This window comes from Phycomyces blakesleeanus (genome assembly GCF_001638985.1).
Source record: "Phycomyces blakesleeanus NRRL 1555(-) unplaced genomic scaffold PHYBLscaffold_18, whole genome shotgun sequence".
Lineage (NCBI taxonomy): Eukaryota > Fungi > Mucoromycota > Mucoromycetes > Mucorales > Phycomycetaceae > Phycomyces > Phycomyces blakesleeanus.
The window spans coordinates 795,763-815,889 of record NW_017265151.1 but is presented as its reverse complement, the minus strand read 5'-3'; the positions used below and the strand labels follow the sequence as shown (position 1 = coordinate 815,889).

The following is a 20,127-nucleotide window of genomic DNA, read 5'->3' as shown; positions in this document are numbered from 1 at the left end:
TCCCAAGGTGATGTGATGTGACTGTTTGGTCATGCCACATTCCACAATGTAAGCAAGTGTTTGTTAAGTAAGGGAAACAGCTCACAAACAATAAAAAGAACAAAGATGGATAAATAAATAAGTTCTTCTTTTTCTTTTGACAATGCTAATCTATGTATACACACACACACACATATCAAACATTTTCTTTTTGGTTTTTTTTTTATGTTGAAACTTTGGATTTGTACACAAAGGCTTTATGTCATAGACTTTTTTTTTCTGTTGATAAAAAAAAACAAGGTCCTTGAAAGGAGCATAGAGCATGGGGGGAAGAGATGGGAGAGTAAATAAGAAGGGATAAGAAAGAATAAGAAGAAGGAATAATACAGGTATGAGCATAAATTACATACATACAAAATAAAGGAAGAGAGATAAAGGTATGTCTGTACTGACAATACAAAAAAAATATCAAAAGAATATAAGAAGAAAATGGGTTATCAAAGGGTAAAGAAGTATCTGGAGTGCTACGACAAGTTAAAAAAAAAAGTCAAAAAAAATTGAGAGTTTGGGAGGATAAGATATAGAATGAAAGAGAGATCGATAGATAGATAGATAGATAGATAGATATAAGAACTTAAGATGGAGATAGTGGGGCTTGAAAGGTAAAATAGAAAAAAGAAGAAAAAAAGACTATGATGCAAAGAATAGATTGTCGACATTGTCCATAGAACCAGCATAGGACGGGTAGACAAGGAAAGGTGAGTCATGCTTATCGTCGCACGAACACACGGACAGGACTGAGTCGGTGGATGAAGATGAGGAGGATGAGGAGGAAGATGATGATGACGACGACGACGCTAGAAAGGGTGTGTTGTGCATCGACAAGGAGCAACGGTTTGATTTCTTGCCAAGAGAATTGTACCCAAGGCGTCTCTTGTAAGATAGTCTAAAAGATGGCGTCGGACAGTGGCGTTCGGAGGATGTGCGATAGGCGTGATGTGCGAACGTGCTCTTTGATGCCTCGTTTTCCTGACAAGCTCCAGAACAAAAGCTGAGGTTCTATAATACAGCATGAATAGATTAACAAGAAAGTTAGCCTATTGGTTTGAATTGATTTGCTTTGCTTTGCTTTGCTTTGCTTTGCTTTGCTTTGCTTTGCTTTGACTGTACTTTATTGTATTTTATTTTAATTTTATTGTGGGTGTCATATTGATAGGTTGGCATACATACGTCATCGTCAAGACGCTTCTCACAATAAAGACAGATGTTCATTTCCATGGTAATAAAATTATAGCTTAAAAATAATAATAGCAATTTATATCAATAAAAAAAGGGGGGCAGTAAAGCTTGTCTTTCGAAGAAGGAGGAGAGAAAGAAGGAGGCAAGAGCAAATGCATAAAGGGCCCGATATTTATATATTTATTATGCTGGCTTGGGTGCGAGTCAGTTTCATTTGACATCGTGACCTTTCGTACACACGGCTAGAACCACAGAATAATATACATACACATACACCTACACCTACAGATACACATAAATATTTATATTTATATTTTATTGTACTTTTTATTGTATTAATTAATACTATTATTATTTTTATAATAATTTATAAATATGTATATATCTCTTTAAAATAAGATTTTCTTCGTGCCCTCTCTTATTTTATTATTATTATTTTATCTCTATGTGTCCACTGTATCTACCTTGTAACTCTAACTGCTCAAAGTCTTGGCTTAATATATAAATCCCAATATGTATATACAGCTAGTCCCTTGGCTGTACTGTATGTAGCTATATGTGTGTTACCAGGTTTACAGAGTTCGCAAGAGCCATATTAAACCATGACCGTGCTAATCAACAGAAATGCCCTTTGTCTGACCTGCCCGTTTTTAATGCGTAGCACATGGCACAGCCGGCTGGATTGGTTGCATGCGTTCCTTACGAACGTGGGGCACTGTGCGACACTCTGGCTGCTGATTGGTGGGTGTGCCAAAATGGAGCCCCCCAGGTCCTTCATTTCTTTTGCCCCTCTTAAAAGGTGGCGTGTTTTTAAACGTGGCGGCAATAATGAGAGGGAGGGAGGGAGAAAGAGAGAAAATGAGAGAAAATGAGAGAGTTCGTCATGAACCGCACCGCTCGGGGTTCATTTACAGGCCTGCTGATCCTTCTTTCCCTATAAATGGTCAGGTCTAGTAAGCTTCTCTCTTGCCCACGAGCGTCCAGAAGGCAAACGATTGACTATGCCCTACACTCACAATAGATGTAGTACACTCACAGCCAAAGATAGCATATCTTTATTTATTTCTTTATTTCTTTATTTACTTATTTTAAAAAATATATATAAACACAAACACATACATATACATAAAGACTTATAATTACAATGCCACAAATATATTGGCATATGTACACTTCTTTACCTACCAACAACAAGAACAACAAGTCTTATTCATTTCCAGACCCGGATGCTTCACAAAAAAAGTGATACGCGCGTGTCTCACGCCTTTCCCCCTCTTCCCAACGGAGCACTTTTTTATTTTTACTTTTTTATTTATTTTTATTTTTGGTTACCAGGGCAACCCGTGTCACAATCCTCTGAGAATACGCGACAGTAACAAGCTCTTCCCTATATTTGGCTATCTCTTTTCTCTTTTTCTTTTCTCTCTCTCTCTTTTTTTTTAGTAACTAAAGTAGATGTTTTACTCCACTAAACAATACAGCTTGAATACATGGTTTCTTTTGTCAAAAAAAAACAAACAAGCAAATAAGCAACAACAACAATATCATTACCATCATCATTATCATCAAAAAAAATTCAAAAAGAAAATACCTGCTTATCTTAAAGATAACACGGCAAGGTCACCTTATTCCCGCTCGTGTTTCCTCCATCTAATTGAGACCTCCTTTTTAAGAATAGTTCCGTACCTTTTTATTTATTTTATTTGATTTGATTTGATTTTGAATTGAATTTATGATTGAATTGCTTCTAGGAAATTGTAATTGGTACAGTCAAACCTATAGAATTTGGCGTTTTTGAAAAATGAATGACTGAGCCTCAAATTTAATTTGCCAAAATATAAAAATGATTGGTTGGAATGAAAAATAAAATAAAAAATATTTGTCCTTTTGGCAGTGGGCAAATGTCCACAAGTGCTAGCTAAACCAGCAATCTTACAAGAACGACATTTTCAGGATTGGGACACTACCTTTTTAATTATTATTACTAGTATTATTATTGCCGGACTAGTTTATTGGGACCATTTGTCCGAGGTTTGATGTTTTTTCTCCAATCCTTCAGAGCAAAACGGTGTGTCCCGAAATTCTTAATTCAGTATTTTTTTTAAATATAAAAAACAGCAATCTTACGGGAACGACATTTCCTGGTGGGGTACGATGTTTCTATCTAACCAGACCCATTAATTGCGACTACCTGTCTGGGACCCGGCATCTTTAATCCTTCAGTGTAAAATAGTGTGTCCTGAAAATGTGCCTTTCGTTCCTGCCAATGTAGTTGTTTCTGGAAACACATTGCTTCAATTTCTCTTTCAATCCTCCAATCTCCTAGACTAGTTCTTTGACTCTTATGCTCTTCCTGCTTTCTACCTTCTCCTGTATTATTCCTTCTCTTTGTTTCTTTTTTTAATTCTGTTTCCTTCCTCTCTCTGTAATTTTGTCTTTTACTCCTTCCTCTGTACGTATTAGCTTACTACCTTGTCGCCACACTTTGTGTGTTTATCTATCTCTCCCCAGGTACCTAACTCTCATTCTTGTAAGATTTACAGCCTGTATTTGGGCAATCTCATGATAAAGTACTGTCTCATGCAAAAATCAAATTTTGTATAATCAATTAGTCTTGAATTTAGACTTGACAATAAAGAAATAATAATTAGTCACAAATGCACTATATCAATAGCCAGTTATGCCGAACAGTATGAGTTGTTGTCATTAAAGTGTGATGCAATCTTGTTGAACATTTCACTATTTATTGGCCTTCTTTCGCGTATCATGTCTTTATCTTTCCTTCACCAACTTATATTCCCAGAGTCTGGAAGTACCAGCTGGTAAGTAGTCCCCATCCACTCTTTTTGCAAAGCAGAATAGAAAATATTTATGAATACTCTGTATCCTTAGGAACCATATAGAGGTATTCTATGCCGGCAAATATTTCACGGTTTGTAGCCTAGTAGAATCAAGATGTCGTTTCCCGCCAGAAAATGTCGTCCCCCTAATATTAGCGTTCTTTCATTATGATTGCTTATCCTGGAAAAGAAGGTATAAAAACGAACTATGATACCAGCTGATATATTAAAACTTGTTTCCATAGAATTGTACACTGTAAAAAATGTCGAGAACCCGATGTTTCCGTCGTTTATAAACAAGTACGAAGAGCAGATCGCTGAGTGATCTTTGAGGTTACATGCCTCTAATAGTCGATAGTTGCACATGATATGGACTCTCCGAGTTTAATGATGCTGTACGAGAGACAAGAACAGACATATCATTAAAGTATACTATATTCCTAACTAATCAATATTTTAATATTGATATCTAATGTCTTTTCTAACAGAAAATCAAAGCTCGTATTATCCAAGTGGGATAAGTTTTATGGAGAGTTGTTGCCATTAGTAAGTTTCAAACAATCAACTATCTTAGTTATGACGTCTAATATTTTGGTTTTTTGCGGCATAGAGAGACGTGAGACAAAAAAGCAGAACAGAAGGGCAGAAGTTGATCAACAAGAGCATGACAAATGCCTCAGTAAGATCGTTAAGACTTTTGGAGAGCTTTAGTGCAGAAGGCAGCAGTAGAAGTGTTGTTGTTGATTCATGTAGAGCATCATTCATATGCAGTGTACTATTGTGCTCTTTATTAATTTTGAAATTCTAAGCTCTAGCGGTGAGCCAGCTTGTATAGCTGTAAAAGAAGAAATGATTGCTGGCCAATCTTTATGCCCTTCTTCCACAAACAACGTGTTGTCAACATGTGGCATCATAAAAATTGATGTTATTATTGCAACACAGCTCAAAAAAGAACGTACTGAGCTCTCAACCAACGAATGAAAGAAGAATAATGCACGCATAACAACAGCCATAAAACAGTAATCAAAGAACTTGTGTTCTAACCTGTCCATTTTGAATAAGTTAGAGCGTAAGTTCAACTTCCAGGCCAAGAGCATCTTGGCTGTTGATTTTGTTGGCAAGTATTTGTAAGCACTACTTACTGTCTCCAAGATCTTCTAGTATTAACAGCCTTTGGCACATATGATACGAAGGCTATATGTATAGCTTGGAGAAGAAAGAGGGGGTTGCTGTGGCAATTTTGGTTGAAGAGCTTGTAATTCCGATAAAAAAGTCAGACCTTGAGCATGCCTCGACAACAATCAATGTTTTGTTTGTTTTAAAGGTAAAGACGCCTTGTCGTTTATTCTACTCATCATTTTCGTAATTGAAAGAATTATGCTCTCAAGCTTGCGGAGGAAGTGGCAGCACAGCCAACAAGAAGCAAGCTCAGATGCATCGTTCGATACAAGGAACCCATAACAGCTCTATACCAAGCTCCTCAGGTAATGTTCTCACCCAAGTTAAAGAAGAAAAGACTGGGGGAGTAAACGCTGAATATAACGCTTATAAATATTTTATCTTTTGAAGTGCGATTTTATAAATCACTTTCAATTTCACATAGTTTTTCAATCAAGACACTTGTTTTTTTTGTCAGAATTAACAGCAATGAGAAGTCAACCACCAAGTGTTCACTTCACTATAGATGAAACTGTTTGTCTTGTTTCATCTTGCTTACTAAAAACTAGAATTTAGGACTCTTTATTGATTTGACCAAAGTTGAAAGTATTGATTTTTCTGAAACAAACAAATGTTGTGTATACAACATTCCCTGTCAAGATTAGATCATCAGAGTTTTTGCAGCATAAGACTGTATAATTGTTTGAGTCGTATAGGAGCATGAGTCAAAAATCAGCTTTGTTGTATAGAGCGTAGATATTTTAAGAGGAAGAGAATAGAAAACAAACACCAGAAATGCAGCCAAGACTTGACTTTATTTCTTTTACAGTGCAAAGATTAGAGAGTTCTAGGATTCCTTAGATACATTATTATTTTCTATATTTATAAAAGAAACAGCCGTGTTAATTCTGGTGACAATCACACTCATTGAATTAATAAACAAACATATAAAATGTTAAAGAAGAGAAGAAGTGATGAGGAGGTTTGTATAATATTCTGCTTTAACACCATTATATATATTTTTATATATTGAATTATCCATTGCAAGGAAAATCTTATTAACAAAAGGTTATAAGAGCGAGAATTTAGCCATTCTTAGTAGACCATAAATATGCAGCTATATAACTACTTGGCTACCTAATTACTTAACTGCTTTCTATATGTCTCAAAGGTGTTCACAAGTTTCGACATTTTTTTGACATGATTATAAAAATAAATAAAAATATTTAGCTATAAAATGTAACTATAACTCCGCTAATTGGAATTATATTCACCGATCAAGTATTTCTTTTTTTATAAAATGCCATTTTATATTTTTATTTTTATTTTGACTTGTGTAATTTGCTCTTTTTTTTTTTTGCTCTTTTCTGTTTGGCCTATCTTAATTACACGAAAGATAGGCTTGATTGAACTTCAGATTTGGACCAAATGCAGCAATCAATCTTCACCTGGCTAAGACGAAGAGAAAAAAAAACCCCCAAATTCACGTTCCACACCACGTTGATTAAATAGTAAGTAGAATAGAAGAAACTAGCCACCCAAATTTGCATGGTACCCTTACCTGTTAAGAGAGAGTGCGCACACACACATATATTTATATATAAATCTTTGTGTGTGTATATGGGTAAAAGTGTGGAGTTTCTTGCTCTAAAAGCATGTGGATCGAATTTCAATTGAAATCCACATGCACTCCCCGATCGACCCGACCTTGACAAGTCAAACATTTTATATTTCTATTTCTATTTCTGCATCATAATTTCGCTAGATTGCTAAGAAAAGACGATTCTCGCATCTTCTGTATCGTAACTTTTGTACTCTCTCTTTTTTTTTCGTTTCGTTTTCTATCCTATTGGTCGGGTCACCCATTCTAACACTTTCCGCCCCTTACTCTCACACTCACATTCGCATTCACACACTTCCCCCTCTATACATATATACATATACATATATATATATATATATAGAAAAGAAAAAGATCAATCAATCATTTATTCAATTATTTCATCATTCAACCATTAACTAATTTAATTTAAATGTAGATTCTTTGATAATCTTTCCAAGAGAATCCAAATAAATAAATATGCAGTGAAGTTTGATATTTTGTACATCCTATTTGATCCAAACTATTTTTATTTTCTATCTATCTAAAATAATCATATCAATTATCAACAACATAATGCTTTAATTAAAATATATTAACAAGAGTATGTTCATTGTGTTTTTCTGATCCAAGCCCAACCTTGAAAGCAATCAAACATATGCATTATATGTTTTGTGAAATTAAATACAACAAAAAATGTTTCAATTTTTTTTTGCATATTTCATTTCAATTCAACTTTTTTTTTGTTTTATTTTTATTTTTATTTTTATTTAGTCTGTGCGCGCGCACATGTTTTTTTTTCATGTGCTATACTAAAAATGCTTCAAAAATGGCTCGGATAAAAAGCGCACACATACACACATAGATAAACAGAGAGAGAGAGAGACGGTGATATCTTGTCAATCAACGGTCAAGTATTTATCCGGATATCAATAATTTATTTAGAAAGAGAAAGAAAGAAAAAGTCTATTTATTTATTTTTTGATAATAGCAACCGGAATGATAGGCAACGAAAATCTTTCTTTTTTGTTCCGAGAAAAACAAGCTTCTATGTGTGTGTGCGTGTTTTGTTAAGCTTTTGAGAGCAGGGAAAAACATGAAGGTTACATTAATTAAGACCCTCACTAAAAAGAAAATCAAAGCTCTTTGCAGTGAATATAAATTTTATCTTGTTAAAACCGACTTTAATATTTAACCACAAAATGGTAAATCTGTAGTTAGTAGCCATGGTGACCATTGTATCCATGGTAACTATGAGGTCCAAGGGATCGATATAATACCATATTTTGATTGGTAGCGAAAAAAATATACTATATATGTATATGTTATTTAACATTTGAAATCACAGCGGATTTGGTAACCTTCAAGAGAGAGAGAGAGCAATATTTTTGTGTACACGTTATTTCTTCTATTTTTTGGCCTGTACTCTACAGTACAACAATGACTGAATATTTAAGGGGGGTGTGTGGAACTAATGGCTGTGTTGGCCTAGCAAATAAGATTGAATGATACAAATAGAGGGAAAATAATAAAAAATCAATAGTCATACACACACAGATATATAGTATATTGTTGGGTCTGTTTCCTATCTAGAATCTTTTTTATCGAACCAAAAAAGAATAATACAAAGGGCATCGGAAGGTTTGGACACAACAGCAAATAAAAAAAATCCCGTCCCCTTTCCCTTCTCTTCACTTTTATTTACATATCGCATTGCTTTTTTTTACTGAAAGCAATAAATCCTTATACTAAAAAAATTTATATATGTACTATTGTGAGAAGTGAAGGTATAAGAAGAAAAGTTAAACTGAATATTAGTAGTAATAGTACCAATATTAAACCTTGATAAGATGCATTAGAAGAGATAACATGATTTCAAGGGAAATTATAACTAAGTGTGTGTGTGTGTGTGTGTGTTTGGTTTCAATTAAATTCAATTACAATACCATGATAGGCCATGAGAACAAGAGTTGTTTGTTGATTGTGTCAATTGTCTATTCAGAAAATGGTAATATCTCACTCTACAGGACAGGACATGTAAGCAATCAAACATAAATGAGTCATAGCAGCATAAGAACTATTAGTTACAAAATACTCAAATACTCAAATACATCATCGTTGTCAGCTTTTCATTGGTTTCTTTCATGTAAGAAATTATCCCCAAAAAATGACAATGAATTAAAATAGGCTTTATCAAAACTAAAGAAAAATCGATCCAATTTCTCTATAAGATTATTAGTAGTATCAGTATTAGGTTTTAGTAAAAAAAAAAGGCATAGATAAATAGATAGCGTGTATGCATGTTTGCGCCTTATTTCTTTTTATATGTATATATTCATGCTACTAACTGTTTTTTCTTATTCATTCTTTACAAAAATGAATAAGGTTTGTTTATTATTATTTTCTAACAAACAATGATCATGTTCACACGCACGGCGTGGTATACAAAATAAAAAGTTAAGGGGAACACGAAAAGAGAAATATAGATCAGAACGGTTACTGGAATTTTAATGATTCGTTTTTTTTTGTCTTTTCCTCTTTAGAGAATTGTACTGGAAAACTACACTACTGAAATAAGATGAACAATAAAGATACTTGTATTTTTTTTTTAAAAAAAAATAAGATATCAATATCAATATCAATATCTAGATTTTTGGATTATCGGAAAGATATTAAAACATGGTAAATTTATGAAATTTGTAGATATATATTTGCAAAATAAAAACAAAAGTAAAAAGTAAAATAAATGGGTTCAAGGTATATATGATGACTATTGTTAGATTTAAGATTTTTGCATTTTTTGTTTGCTACAACCCTAAAAATATATATAATAAAGTTGCATTCTAGTCAGTACTGAATGAAGCATATCTTATTATATAAAATACTCGAGAGATATCTCTGTATATCTCTGTATATATAAAGAAGAAGAAATAATATTGATTATTCGGATTCTATTGAACCAAGTGGCATAAATTCCCAAACAGTATATATAAGAGAGGTATTTTTAATATACTCAACTAGCCATCAAGTAGCTTGGTTTGTATTGATATTACTGATATTATTTAGAATCTCTTGTTTGAATTATAAATCAACATATTCACTCAAGGCTAAGCTTCTCTTATTATCTTTCCTCATTCTCCTCATGATTCATACTGACTTTTTATATAATATAGTATTATTGACTGATATCTTTAATCAATTTTAATATTAAACGAGATAGACCAGTTGTTCCCATTCGGACAGTTTAAGAAGCAATAGCTATACCATTCTAAGAAAGAAAAATGTTTATCCAAGTTTATTCAAATATTTTATTCTTATAAATACTTGATACTAAAAAAAAATGAAAATGGTCTATACAAAAGTTGAAAACCTTGGTTTAAATAAAACAGCAATCATTGCACTGAATTGTTTAGTTTCTTTTTTCTTTATTTCATATAATGTATACTCATCTTCTATCATTTATGATACTACTTCTTTCTAAAGTTTCTTATGCACTTTTTATACTGTTATCAATTTACGTATTCACTACTCATTTTCACCATCTAATTGTCTAAACTTATAAAACCTTTTCAACTTTCTAAAGCTGTCTTGATAGCCAGAAGTTCTTGCGTGTAAATTAAATTACTGTATGATATGACATTTTATCTCTAGCTTTAGCTACTTCTTTAGTGTTTATTTCACTTGGATAACCCTTAAAGCACCTAGAATTTTCCGAGTCTCTAAAGTCTCTTAAGTTTTTAAGGTTTTCAATACTATTAAATTCTTTGAATCATCTGATGATTTTGATACAGTCAGAGCTTTATTTAGTAGAAAAATAAAATTTTCATCAATTTTTTTTGTTGATGTGATTTAAGAAAGAAAGAAAGTAGAAAATTAGAGAATTAGAGAATCTTTAAATTTCTATGTTGTTAGACAATGTAATAAGGGTTTTCTCAATTGAAGAAATATTCTAGTCAGTAAACTACTTTCTTCATACCTTTTAAATATCGAGTTAATGTAAAGAAGATTCTTGCTACTTTGCTTGTCCCTATTGTTCATCTCAATTAGGTGCACAATTACCATAATATATAGTATATACGAGTTTCAAAGCTTCCCTCCACAGCTGATTATTTACTTGCTCTCATTGTTCGTCTCAATCAGGAACACAACTGTACTCTGATTTATCTGTGCAAGAGTAATTTATGAACTTGTTTTAAAGATATAAAAGGATCAAATGTAAGTCATGCGCAGATATATCTCCATTTCTTTTTATGATTGTTTTAAGTGCGAGAATAAGTCACGTGCAGAGTATCTCCCTTTCTTTTTAAAGATATAGATAGATAGATATATAGAAAGAAGAAAGGGCGATGGTGATTCTTCAGACTTCATTTACCTCTCTCTCTTTCCCTTGCTCCTGAAAATAAAGTAGTGGATCAATGTTTATTAACAGCATAATTGGAATTAAATAATTAGTTTTTTAAAAAAACATACAGATAAAATCCAGTTTCGAGTTTTGTTCTCATTATATAATTTTTTTAGAGTTGAACTCTCCTTCATACTTGTACAATACAACAATACATTAATAAAAGCTGAGATGTTGGGCTAACAGTCTACTGAATTCTCCCTTTAAATAATAATAGTAATACTCTTTATGACTATTGGGAGCAATACGACAAGCAAAATTTTCATTAAATATTATTTATTAGATTGGTTTGGTTTGGTAATAGATAAATACAGATTGAGCAGACCATAAGTCTAACATTTTCTTTTCTCTTCTTCTTCTTTGTTTTTTTTTATCTTTTTATTTAGCAATGAAAGTTATTTTATTTTTCGTTTTTATTTCTAGATCATGATAGTATTAAGGTAACCAAGGTAACCAAGGTAACCAAGGTGTAACAGCACTATATCAGACATATAGGTCACAGATATATAAGAGGGTCAGCTTACTCGGATCATTATGAAGTTTGTTTTGTCTGATAAGTAAATAATAAATAATACATAAAAATTAAAGTGAAACAAAAAAATGCTTACCGGATATTTGCATTGATGTAAATGTTTTAATTATTTTCTTGCTGCACTGTTTTCTTATAAATTACCAATCAATAATCTCTTGCTTAAAGCTGCATTATTATCATATTGTTTTTTTTTATTTCTTTGGTTTTACTGCAGTGCAACCTCAAAAAGTATAAGGATTTTCGAAATGTATACATACTTATTAGTACAAAAGAAGCTTGGGCCGTCATGGAAGACTATTTTATTTTTATTTTAGAATTTTACAAGTAGTACAAAGAGAAGAAGAAGAAGAAATTAACTTTTTTCATGAATAAACTAGACAAAGGCAACGCATATTTCAAACACGGATATTCGAATTGGGCATACACATCTTCTTCGTATTCTCTTTTATAGAAGAGAAAGGTGGTGCATAAGAAGCTTTGTCAAAAATATAAATTAATTAAATTTAAAATAAAATATTGATCGCTTGATTACTTTACCAAAGACCTCTTTTTTTTTAAAAAAAAAAGGACTCAGTTATAAGATCAATCGGTGGCTTTGGTTCAATACTGACAAAACCCAAATATATATAAGCCCATTAAAGAGGCTTATTATATTTTTGTATCTCAATCAAAGGACAAATAGTTTAAAAAACCCCAATTACTTGTACTCAACCATATCTTAAGATGATCGAAACACTCAAATACTCTTCTGTATGTAAGAGAAGGAGAAATAATAGAAAGAAACCAAGTATCAGAGTTTCTTCTTCTCTTTAAAGAAAACAATGATGTTTAGTTTGATCAAGTATTTTACATCTTTAAAGTAAAACCTTTTTCTTCTTCTTTTGTGCAAATAGCTTATATATAAATACACTATAGCAAACAATAGAAACAACCTTTAGAGTTTGTCTTGACCCCTGCTTTATTTCTTTACTTTCTTTCTTTCTTTCTTTCTTTCTTGGGAGCCAATATTGTATAAATTGAGTTATCATTCATTTTAAATAATTTAATTAATGAACCATGAATAGTAATATGTATATAACCAAAAAAAAACTATTGTCAGGATTCATACCGTATAGTAATGAAACATATCACATAATTAGCCTGCTATGGCGTACGCGCCACATATACCTTTTATAGAGACCACAAGTTTCACAACCAGAGCCTATTATTTTTTCTTATAATTTTTTATTATTTTATAATGAGCCCAACGCAAAAGCACAGATAAGTCACTGTCTTGCACATTGTCACACGTCAGGATGTACAAATTTATACGTTTGTGTTTCTCATCTTTCTCTCGTTCTCTATCTATTTACCTTACCTTACCTACCCTACCTACTTACTTACCTTAATTCTTGTACAGATAGTTTTTCTTTATCATTTCTTTAAGTAGATAAACTTTACATCTTTTTTTTTACGATATTTATCTAGCGCAAACAATGGCTTTTCTATTCTGATTATAATGTTAACGCTAATGTTACTAATAACCCCACATCCACACGATAAACATTAGCCTCAATATTCTGATATAGCAGCTGTGCGTTATACAAACCATTAAAACTGCGGTATTTACGGCGATTTAAAACACGGTTTAGCAAAAAAATTGTTTTTTTTTGGGTTTCTGGTTTTACTCAATATACATACATATGCATCGACATATATAAAAATGTTATTTCATGATTTAAAGTATATCTTGAGCTCAATAATTTTTTGACTTGATTGAATTTGAATACATGCGCTTTTGCTTTTCTTCTTTTGGTTCATCTATAATGTAGAGTGTTTGGGCTACGAAATAAAATAAAATAAAAGTGAAAACGCCACACGAGCTCCAAAAAACGGAGTATAAATATTAATAAACAAGCGCCAAATCTGAGATAGTCTGTGATTTAATTGAAAAATAAACTTCGACATTAATAAAAGAAACAAATATATATATATATAAAAGGGAGAAAACAAAAGAAATAAAGAAAAGAATAACGCTAAATAGAATGTAGCCGAGAAAAATACGGCAAAAGAGCAGTATAAAGGATTAATAAGAAAAAGCGTCAATTTTTCCTTCGTTATGTCAATTTTTACACAGCCAATACCAAATTACTAGAAATCATGCCCATGATATTTCCACTGTAACAAAACCATAAACTATATATATATATAGTTTAATATACATTTACTCATTTGTGGTGTGTATATATATATAAATTATATGTTTTAAATAAATAAAATATATCTTTTTATATATTTATACAAAGATGTATTTATACAGTAATCATCTAAAAATAAATATGCATATAAATAAATTAAATAAAAGAAAAAAAAAAAAAAAAAAGATCAAAAAGACGGAGCCTCTCATTGTATGCAGACTTCAAAGCTTTGCCTCTTTTTGTTTTATTCTAGACACCAAAACTAAACAAAAATTTTAATTAGAAAAAAAAACTAAAATAAAAAATTATGGGTAAATAATAATAACAAACAATAGACATCATTTCATTCGATTCGATTCGATTCGATTCGATTCCATCTCATTCGATTCTTATGAAAGAATAAGAAAGAATAAAGGATACTCAAATGACAAGACTTGACTAGATGGCTAATCACTATAACTATAATCATTATTCTTATTACCGAACTTTTTTTTTCTTTCTCTCTCTCTTTAGGTCTTCAATCATTACAGGCATGTCTGCCACTCAAGTATCTCTCTCTCCTCACACTCGTGGTGCAGAACAGTGCACTCATCCTAGTAATGCGCTACACTCGTGCAAGTGTCCCGGAAGATAAACGTTATCTGGCATCGACCGCAGTCGTAATGAGCGAGGTTGCGAAATCTCTTGCCTGTATGATTGTCCTCTACTTGGCCCCACAACCCCACTTACGCTCTATATCAAGACTGTTCCAAATGCTGAATCGCGAACTGATTGTCAACTGGAGAGAAAGTGCAAAACTCGCGTTCCCAGCCATACTCTATCTTATTCAAGTAAGCCCAATAAGATAATACCAACAGCAACATTAATATTAACAATGATCAATTGTACTTTTTTTTCTTAAAAGAACAATCTCCAATACGTTGCTGCTACAAACCTTGATGCTGCTACCTTTCAAGTAACTTACCAGCTCAAGATTCTTACTACTGCCTTCTTCAGTGTCGTGATCCTTCACCGAAGCCTTAGTCGAACCAAATGGATCGCATTGGCCTTGCTCACCCTTGGTATCGGACTCGTTGTCTTGCCCAAGGACGCTTCTCTTGCTGTCCTTTCCTATTTTAATCCCGAGAAATACGCCGAGAATGGTCTTGGGGATGGTAGTATTGGTAACATTGATGGCAATGGTAATGAGGATGAAGATATTGGCAACCAATCCAACATCGAGGGCTTTACTGCTGTTCTGATGGCTTGTGTTCTCTCTGGACTCGCTGGCGTTTACTTTGAGAAGATCCTAAAGGCACCTGTCAAGCCAGCTTCGTTGGTTGAGGATGAGGAAAACAAGGTTATGGTGAATGATAATGATAACGACCGTGATCATGACGATGACGACGATGACGACAAGAACAAGGGCTCAAGACGATCATCGATGTCTGTGGTGGATGACAGTAATTCTTTGGCCAGCCAGAATTTACTTTGGATCAGAAACATACAGATGTCCTTCTTCTCGGTCGTTCTTGGTCTTTTGTTTGTCGTGTTATTGCAAGATGGTGCAACTATTGCTGAAAAGGGCTTCTATGCAAACTACACTGGATTGACCTGGTTGGTGATTGGTATCCAGGCATTCGGAGGTCTTGTGGTAGCTGTGGTAGTCAAGTATGCCGACAATATCCTCAAGGGCTTTGCAACAAGTATTTCCATCATTTTGTCGAGTATCATCAGTGTCTGGGTTTTCAGTTTCTCGATCTCTCTGTCCTTTGTCATGGGTGCTACTCTAGTGATTTACGCTACTTACCTATATGGTCTCTAAGCAACTCAACACAAAGAGGGATAGTCCAAAAAAAAGGAGTATATTTCATTATATTCAATTCTTTATTTAAGCAAAACATCAGACGAAAGAAAGGAAACATATATATATTACCTAGCCTAATCGAACAAAACCAAACCAAACCAAACCAAACTGGACTGAACGGACAGGCGAACAAACTCCCCTTATACATCCTTTCTTTCTTTCTTTATTTATCACATACACTAACATTTATTCTTCATCTTGTTTTCATTATTACTTTCATTATTATCATTATTACTACTACTATTATTACTATTATTCGTATTTGTTTTCAAAGCTAGTCTTTATTTTGCCTTTGTTCATAAAATATATAAAAAATATTTGCACACAAAATACATACTGATCTATTTATCTAGTGTATAATTATAGTAAAGGAGGCTGAATACGTTAAAGATGATATATATATAAAAGAGCTTTATTTAGCCCAGTTGCCTTTTGTCTAGTCTAGTTTTTTTTTGTGCACTATAAACCCTGTACTGGGAACACAAGGTTAGTGGCGTGTAAAAAAAAACTCCTAAGCCCTGAGACTTAAAGGAGTCAAAAATAAAAGATATATCGGTTGATATCAATTAACTACAGGATGTATACATATATATATATACAACGAAATCAACTCAGAATCTTGCAGGTATTATTTCTAGAATTGACTTGATCCGTAAGATATATATATATATTTTCCTTTTATGAATATAAAAATATATATTCATTTATCGACAAACTCCTACAGATTTATATGAAAACAGCATGTTCCGTTTTTGCAATCATAACTATGTTTTTTTTAACAGGATAGGAAAGTAACTTTAAAGGCGCTCTTCACATAGAAAAATAAAATAACCTTTTTAAATATAAATATAAATCTAAATGTAATGACTAAAGATGGACAAAATACCCTAAACCTGTAATATACAGCTATTATTGGTATAATTATAATATATCTGTCTACAAATTATAATGGTTATTTATTTATATATATACGAAAATAATGAAGTTGAATTAAGATAGACAATCGTTAAAGATAGCCTCAGAAAAGTTTATTAAAATATCCCTTGGATAAAATATGATCCTTTTTTATTTATGTATGTAGGTATGTAACTGATATCACTACTACTATTACTAATTGGTAATTTGGTAATGCTATTGTAACTAGTTTATATAGTGTTTAACAGCCCTTTCTTTCTCTTTATATATATTTGTTATTCTCTCAAGAGAACAAGCAAATCATGGTATGCTTGAATTTCTGCCTCACTCTTTCTTGTCCCTCTTCCGTTCGTAACGATTGTGAGGTCCTGGAATTTGAATTCGCAAATGGCATCAAATACAATTCGATGTAAAGGTCCAGATTTATCATATGACATATTGATTTGGACATGCTCAAAGTAATGCTTGATCTGATATATCTGATCTTTAGGGTGTCTTTCTTGGCTTTTTTGTTTCAGTAATATCTCCAGTTTAGGCTTTTGGTATATTGTCTGTTTTATCACTTTGAGATCAACAGGATCGTATATTGGTGGCGGCCGTAGACTTTTGAGAATTTCTATCAAACTAGGTCTCTGCAATGATACGTTTTGGTTTGTTCCGTTACTACTATCGGTAGTATTTTCAAAATCATCACAATCTAGTAGGGGTTTTTTTCGTTTATCGGCCACCGGATTATCGCCTGTCAAATCGATAAAGAATTCTTCTTCATCCAGATCTGTTTCTGAGAACATTTGACAATTTTGTTCATCTCCTTCCCTCTCTTTGCGTGCGTGTGTTTCGCCGGCTTGTTGATCATCTTGCCTAGAAATTGGTGGAATCAATGACTCCGGAATGCTTGCTTCAATGATTTCTTCAGCGTAGTCACACGGTGGAATATTCAATACATCAGGATTAGCTTGATCAGAGTTGACAGATGATAGTCGATGGGTGTGTAACAGGCCGGGGTTGGATTTGTAGAAAGCCAGGATGTCTCGCATTGCCAGATCGCGCGCCTTTCTTTTGTTGATCGCGTGGCGAGAATGGGTGTGCCAATCCGATGTAGGACTCAGCTTGTACAATACCTCTGCGTTCCACCCAAGCGACCGTCCAAAAAGTGAATTCTGCTCGTTGTTTATCACGATTTCTCCCTTTGCTCGCTGGACATAGGTTGTGAACTGTATCTGGGCTGGTTGAGCAGCCATATTTTCTGTCTCTTCGTTGACCAACCCAAACAGCCTGTTGTACATCACTCTGGGCAGTTGTTTCAGTAATACTGGGCAAAAGAGGTCAAGCAAGGGTTTCACCCAACGCTCGAGAGCAGACAGTCCATGGTGACAATAAAGTACTCCAGCAAATCTATTGATCATTACAACTGGGTCTGTTTGTAGTTGTAATTGTTGTTCTTGGTCGTCGTTGTTGTCACAGAATTCGTCAAGCTTGAATTTATTTCCAATTGAGGTTTGTAACCTTGAGTTTGTAAAAATGAGAAGGAAGATTTTCTCCAAGTCTGCATGGGTTGCCCAAGAGTGTTTTTTCACAAGGTAGATAGATGTTGCTGATTTGAGGGCATTCTCTCCGATAAGTGAGTAATTCTAGTAAAAGCGCAAAATTTGATACATGTATTTATCTGTATATATATATATATATATAATAAAGTTGTTTTGTTTGCTCTTGTGTTTAAACTGTAGAATCAACAACTAATGTAATATTGTTAACAAAGACTATTCTCATTTACTTTGATTGAAAGAGTATTCGGATTCACCATGAGCTTAGTTAAATCAACAAACACAGGTTCAAAGATTGGGAGCTGTTCTTCAATGACGAGTTGGTTTTTGGATGCATCATTTAGACTAGTAAGCAATCGTGATAAGACATCTTTGACATTCCCGGGATAGATCTTTTTGTTTTCAGATTGTGATTCAACCATAGGAATCGTAATCATGAATCAAAATATATGACGTTATGTAGATCTTTATATGAGAATAAAGAGAAATGAAAATTTGGCTTTTTATTTTTATTTTTACAAATTGTCTAAAATACTTTAAATGTATTAAAAGGCGTGTGTGTGTGAGTTTGGCACTAGTTTGATTGTGAAAACAATTCAAATCTCGATCATATTCAAGAACTGGAAGTGGAAGGAGGACAGGGTGTTACACACCCACACACAAGAAGCAAAATGGTTTGAATCAGACAATCCACATGTATTTAAAGAATCCCAAGCAAACAATATAGGTTTGAATGAGCGGATGAATGAATTTATTATGCTGTTATAGGATGTGTGTATATTAAATTAAGTACATTTTTTTTACAAGAATTCCAGTTTCTTGTATCTGATTTCTTTTTTTTTTGTTTTTACTTTTTTGTTTTAATCTACAGCATTTGGTTTTTGTAATATGTACTGTTCTTCTACTTCTTCTACCAATTGCTTTTCATTTACATCTGAAACAAGACAATTTGGCTTTAAAGCCAAGTTACCACTATCACTACCATTAACTTGGTATTTGTCTGTATTTCTTGACGGGGTGGTTTCGGTAGAATGCAAAAATCTGGGGTCATTTGAGGAAGGAATATGAGGATTCTCATCCAAAACCTGGTGCGGGACATGATTTCCGATGTCATGTACTCCAATATCTGAGTATGTTGTTGGAGGTACAAGCCGTCTAGGGCTCTCAAATGGCAGCTTTGCCGATGTTTCAGGATCTACACGAGTATTTGCTGTTGGTGATAGTGGTGATACTGGTGGTGATGGTGGTGGACCTGTGTCTGTGTCATAGCCATTGTCCTGAGAATCGAAAAAGAATTGATTTTTATTGTTGACCGTCTGCTTATTTCGTTTTAGTCCACGTCGTCTCAACCATGTAAAAAATGCACCCAATACAACGAGGCCAACTATAGTAATAAAATCAATAATAATAATAAAAAAGTTATTTTTTTTTGTGTTTGTGTAATATACATGTACATATATGTATATATAAAAACTTACCAACACTGCCAACTACTGATCCTACAATAACACCAGTGTGGTTTTTTCCTGTGTTGGGTGCAAAGTATATGGTGTTGTCCTCAATTGCATTGGTTTGTGTTGGAGTTGAGGACACTACAATGGTGTGTATTTAGCTGACTGATGCAATAGTAATAACATAGGTTTTTTTTTGGGTTGTTCATCATATAGATATAAAAACTAGGTTAACTAATAAAAGAATATATTTATAAAAAAGGAATCAAGTGTTGGTGGGTGTTGATTTGGACTTTGTAAACTTACTTGAGCCAAGATATCTGGAACTGGCAATAATTGAGGATCCTAAGCTTCCTGTAGGAACGCTGGTAGGCGAAGATTTTGTGGTGCCTGTGCCTGTACTTAAGTCTTCGGTTGGGGAGATATTATTAATATCAGTAGAAC

The 20,127-nt window shown here is 33.1% G+C and overlaps 4 protein-coding genes across 4 annotated transcripts; 2 read left to right on the top strand and 2 right to left on the bottom strand.

The window, feature by feature from the left end:
• Positions 1–669: 669 nt before the first annotated feature.
• Positions 670–1,812, bottom strand: PHYBLDRAFT_69536 (hypothetical protein; the record flags this gene model as incomplete). Its single annotated transcript, XM_018442111.1, has 3 exons — positions 670–1,038; positions 1,210–1,273; positions 1,784–1,812. The coding sequence occupies 3 exons, from the start codon at positions 1,810–1,812 to the stop codon at positions 670–672; spliced, it is 462 nt and encodes a 153-aa protein (XP_018288667.1).
• A 550-nt stretch (positions 1,813–2,362) lies between these two features.
• Positions 2,363–5,915, top strand: PHYBLDRAFT_171372 (hypothetical protein; the record flags this gene model as incomplete). The annotated part of the gene is made up of 12 exons (XM_018436586.1): positions 2,363–2,460; positions 3,227–3,286; positions 3,337–3,367; positions 3,682–3,748; positions 3,893–4,040; positions 4,111–4,251; positions 4,547–4,604; positions 4,669–4,737; positions 5,088–5,185; positions 5,265–5,382; positions 5,432–5,542; positions 5,877–5,915. 12 exons carry the CDS (start codon positions 2,363–2,365, stop codon positions 5,913–5,915), a joined length of 1,038 nt encoding a protein of 345 aa, XP_018288666.1.
• An 8,548-nt stretch (positions 5,916–14,463) lies between these two features.
• PHYBLDRAFT_100335 (hypothetical protein) lies at positions 14,464–15,722 on the top strand (the record flags this gene model as incomplete). Its single annotated transcript, XM_018427581.1, has 4 exons — positions 14,464–14,757; positions 14,832–15,084; positions 15,124–15,227; positions 15,390–15,722. Coding segments are annotated over 4 exons (984 nt in total), but the record flags the coding sequence as incomplete, so codon positions are not given.
• Positions 15,723–16,963: 1,241 nt separating this feature from the next.
• PHYBLDRAFT_69539 (hypothetical protein) lies at positions 16,964–18,669 on the bottom strand (the record flags this gene model as incomplete). The annotated part of the gene is made up of 2 exons (XM_018442112.1): positions 16,964–18,319; positions 18,463–18,669. 2 exons carry the CDS (start codon positions 18,667–18,669, stop codon positions 16,964–16,966), a joined length of 1,563 nt encoding a protein of 520 aa, XP_018288664.1.
• Positions 18,670–20,127: the final 1,458 nt, after the last annotated feature.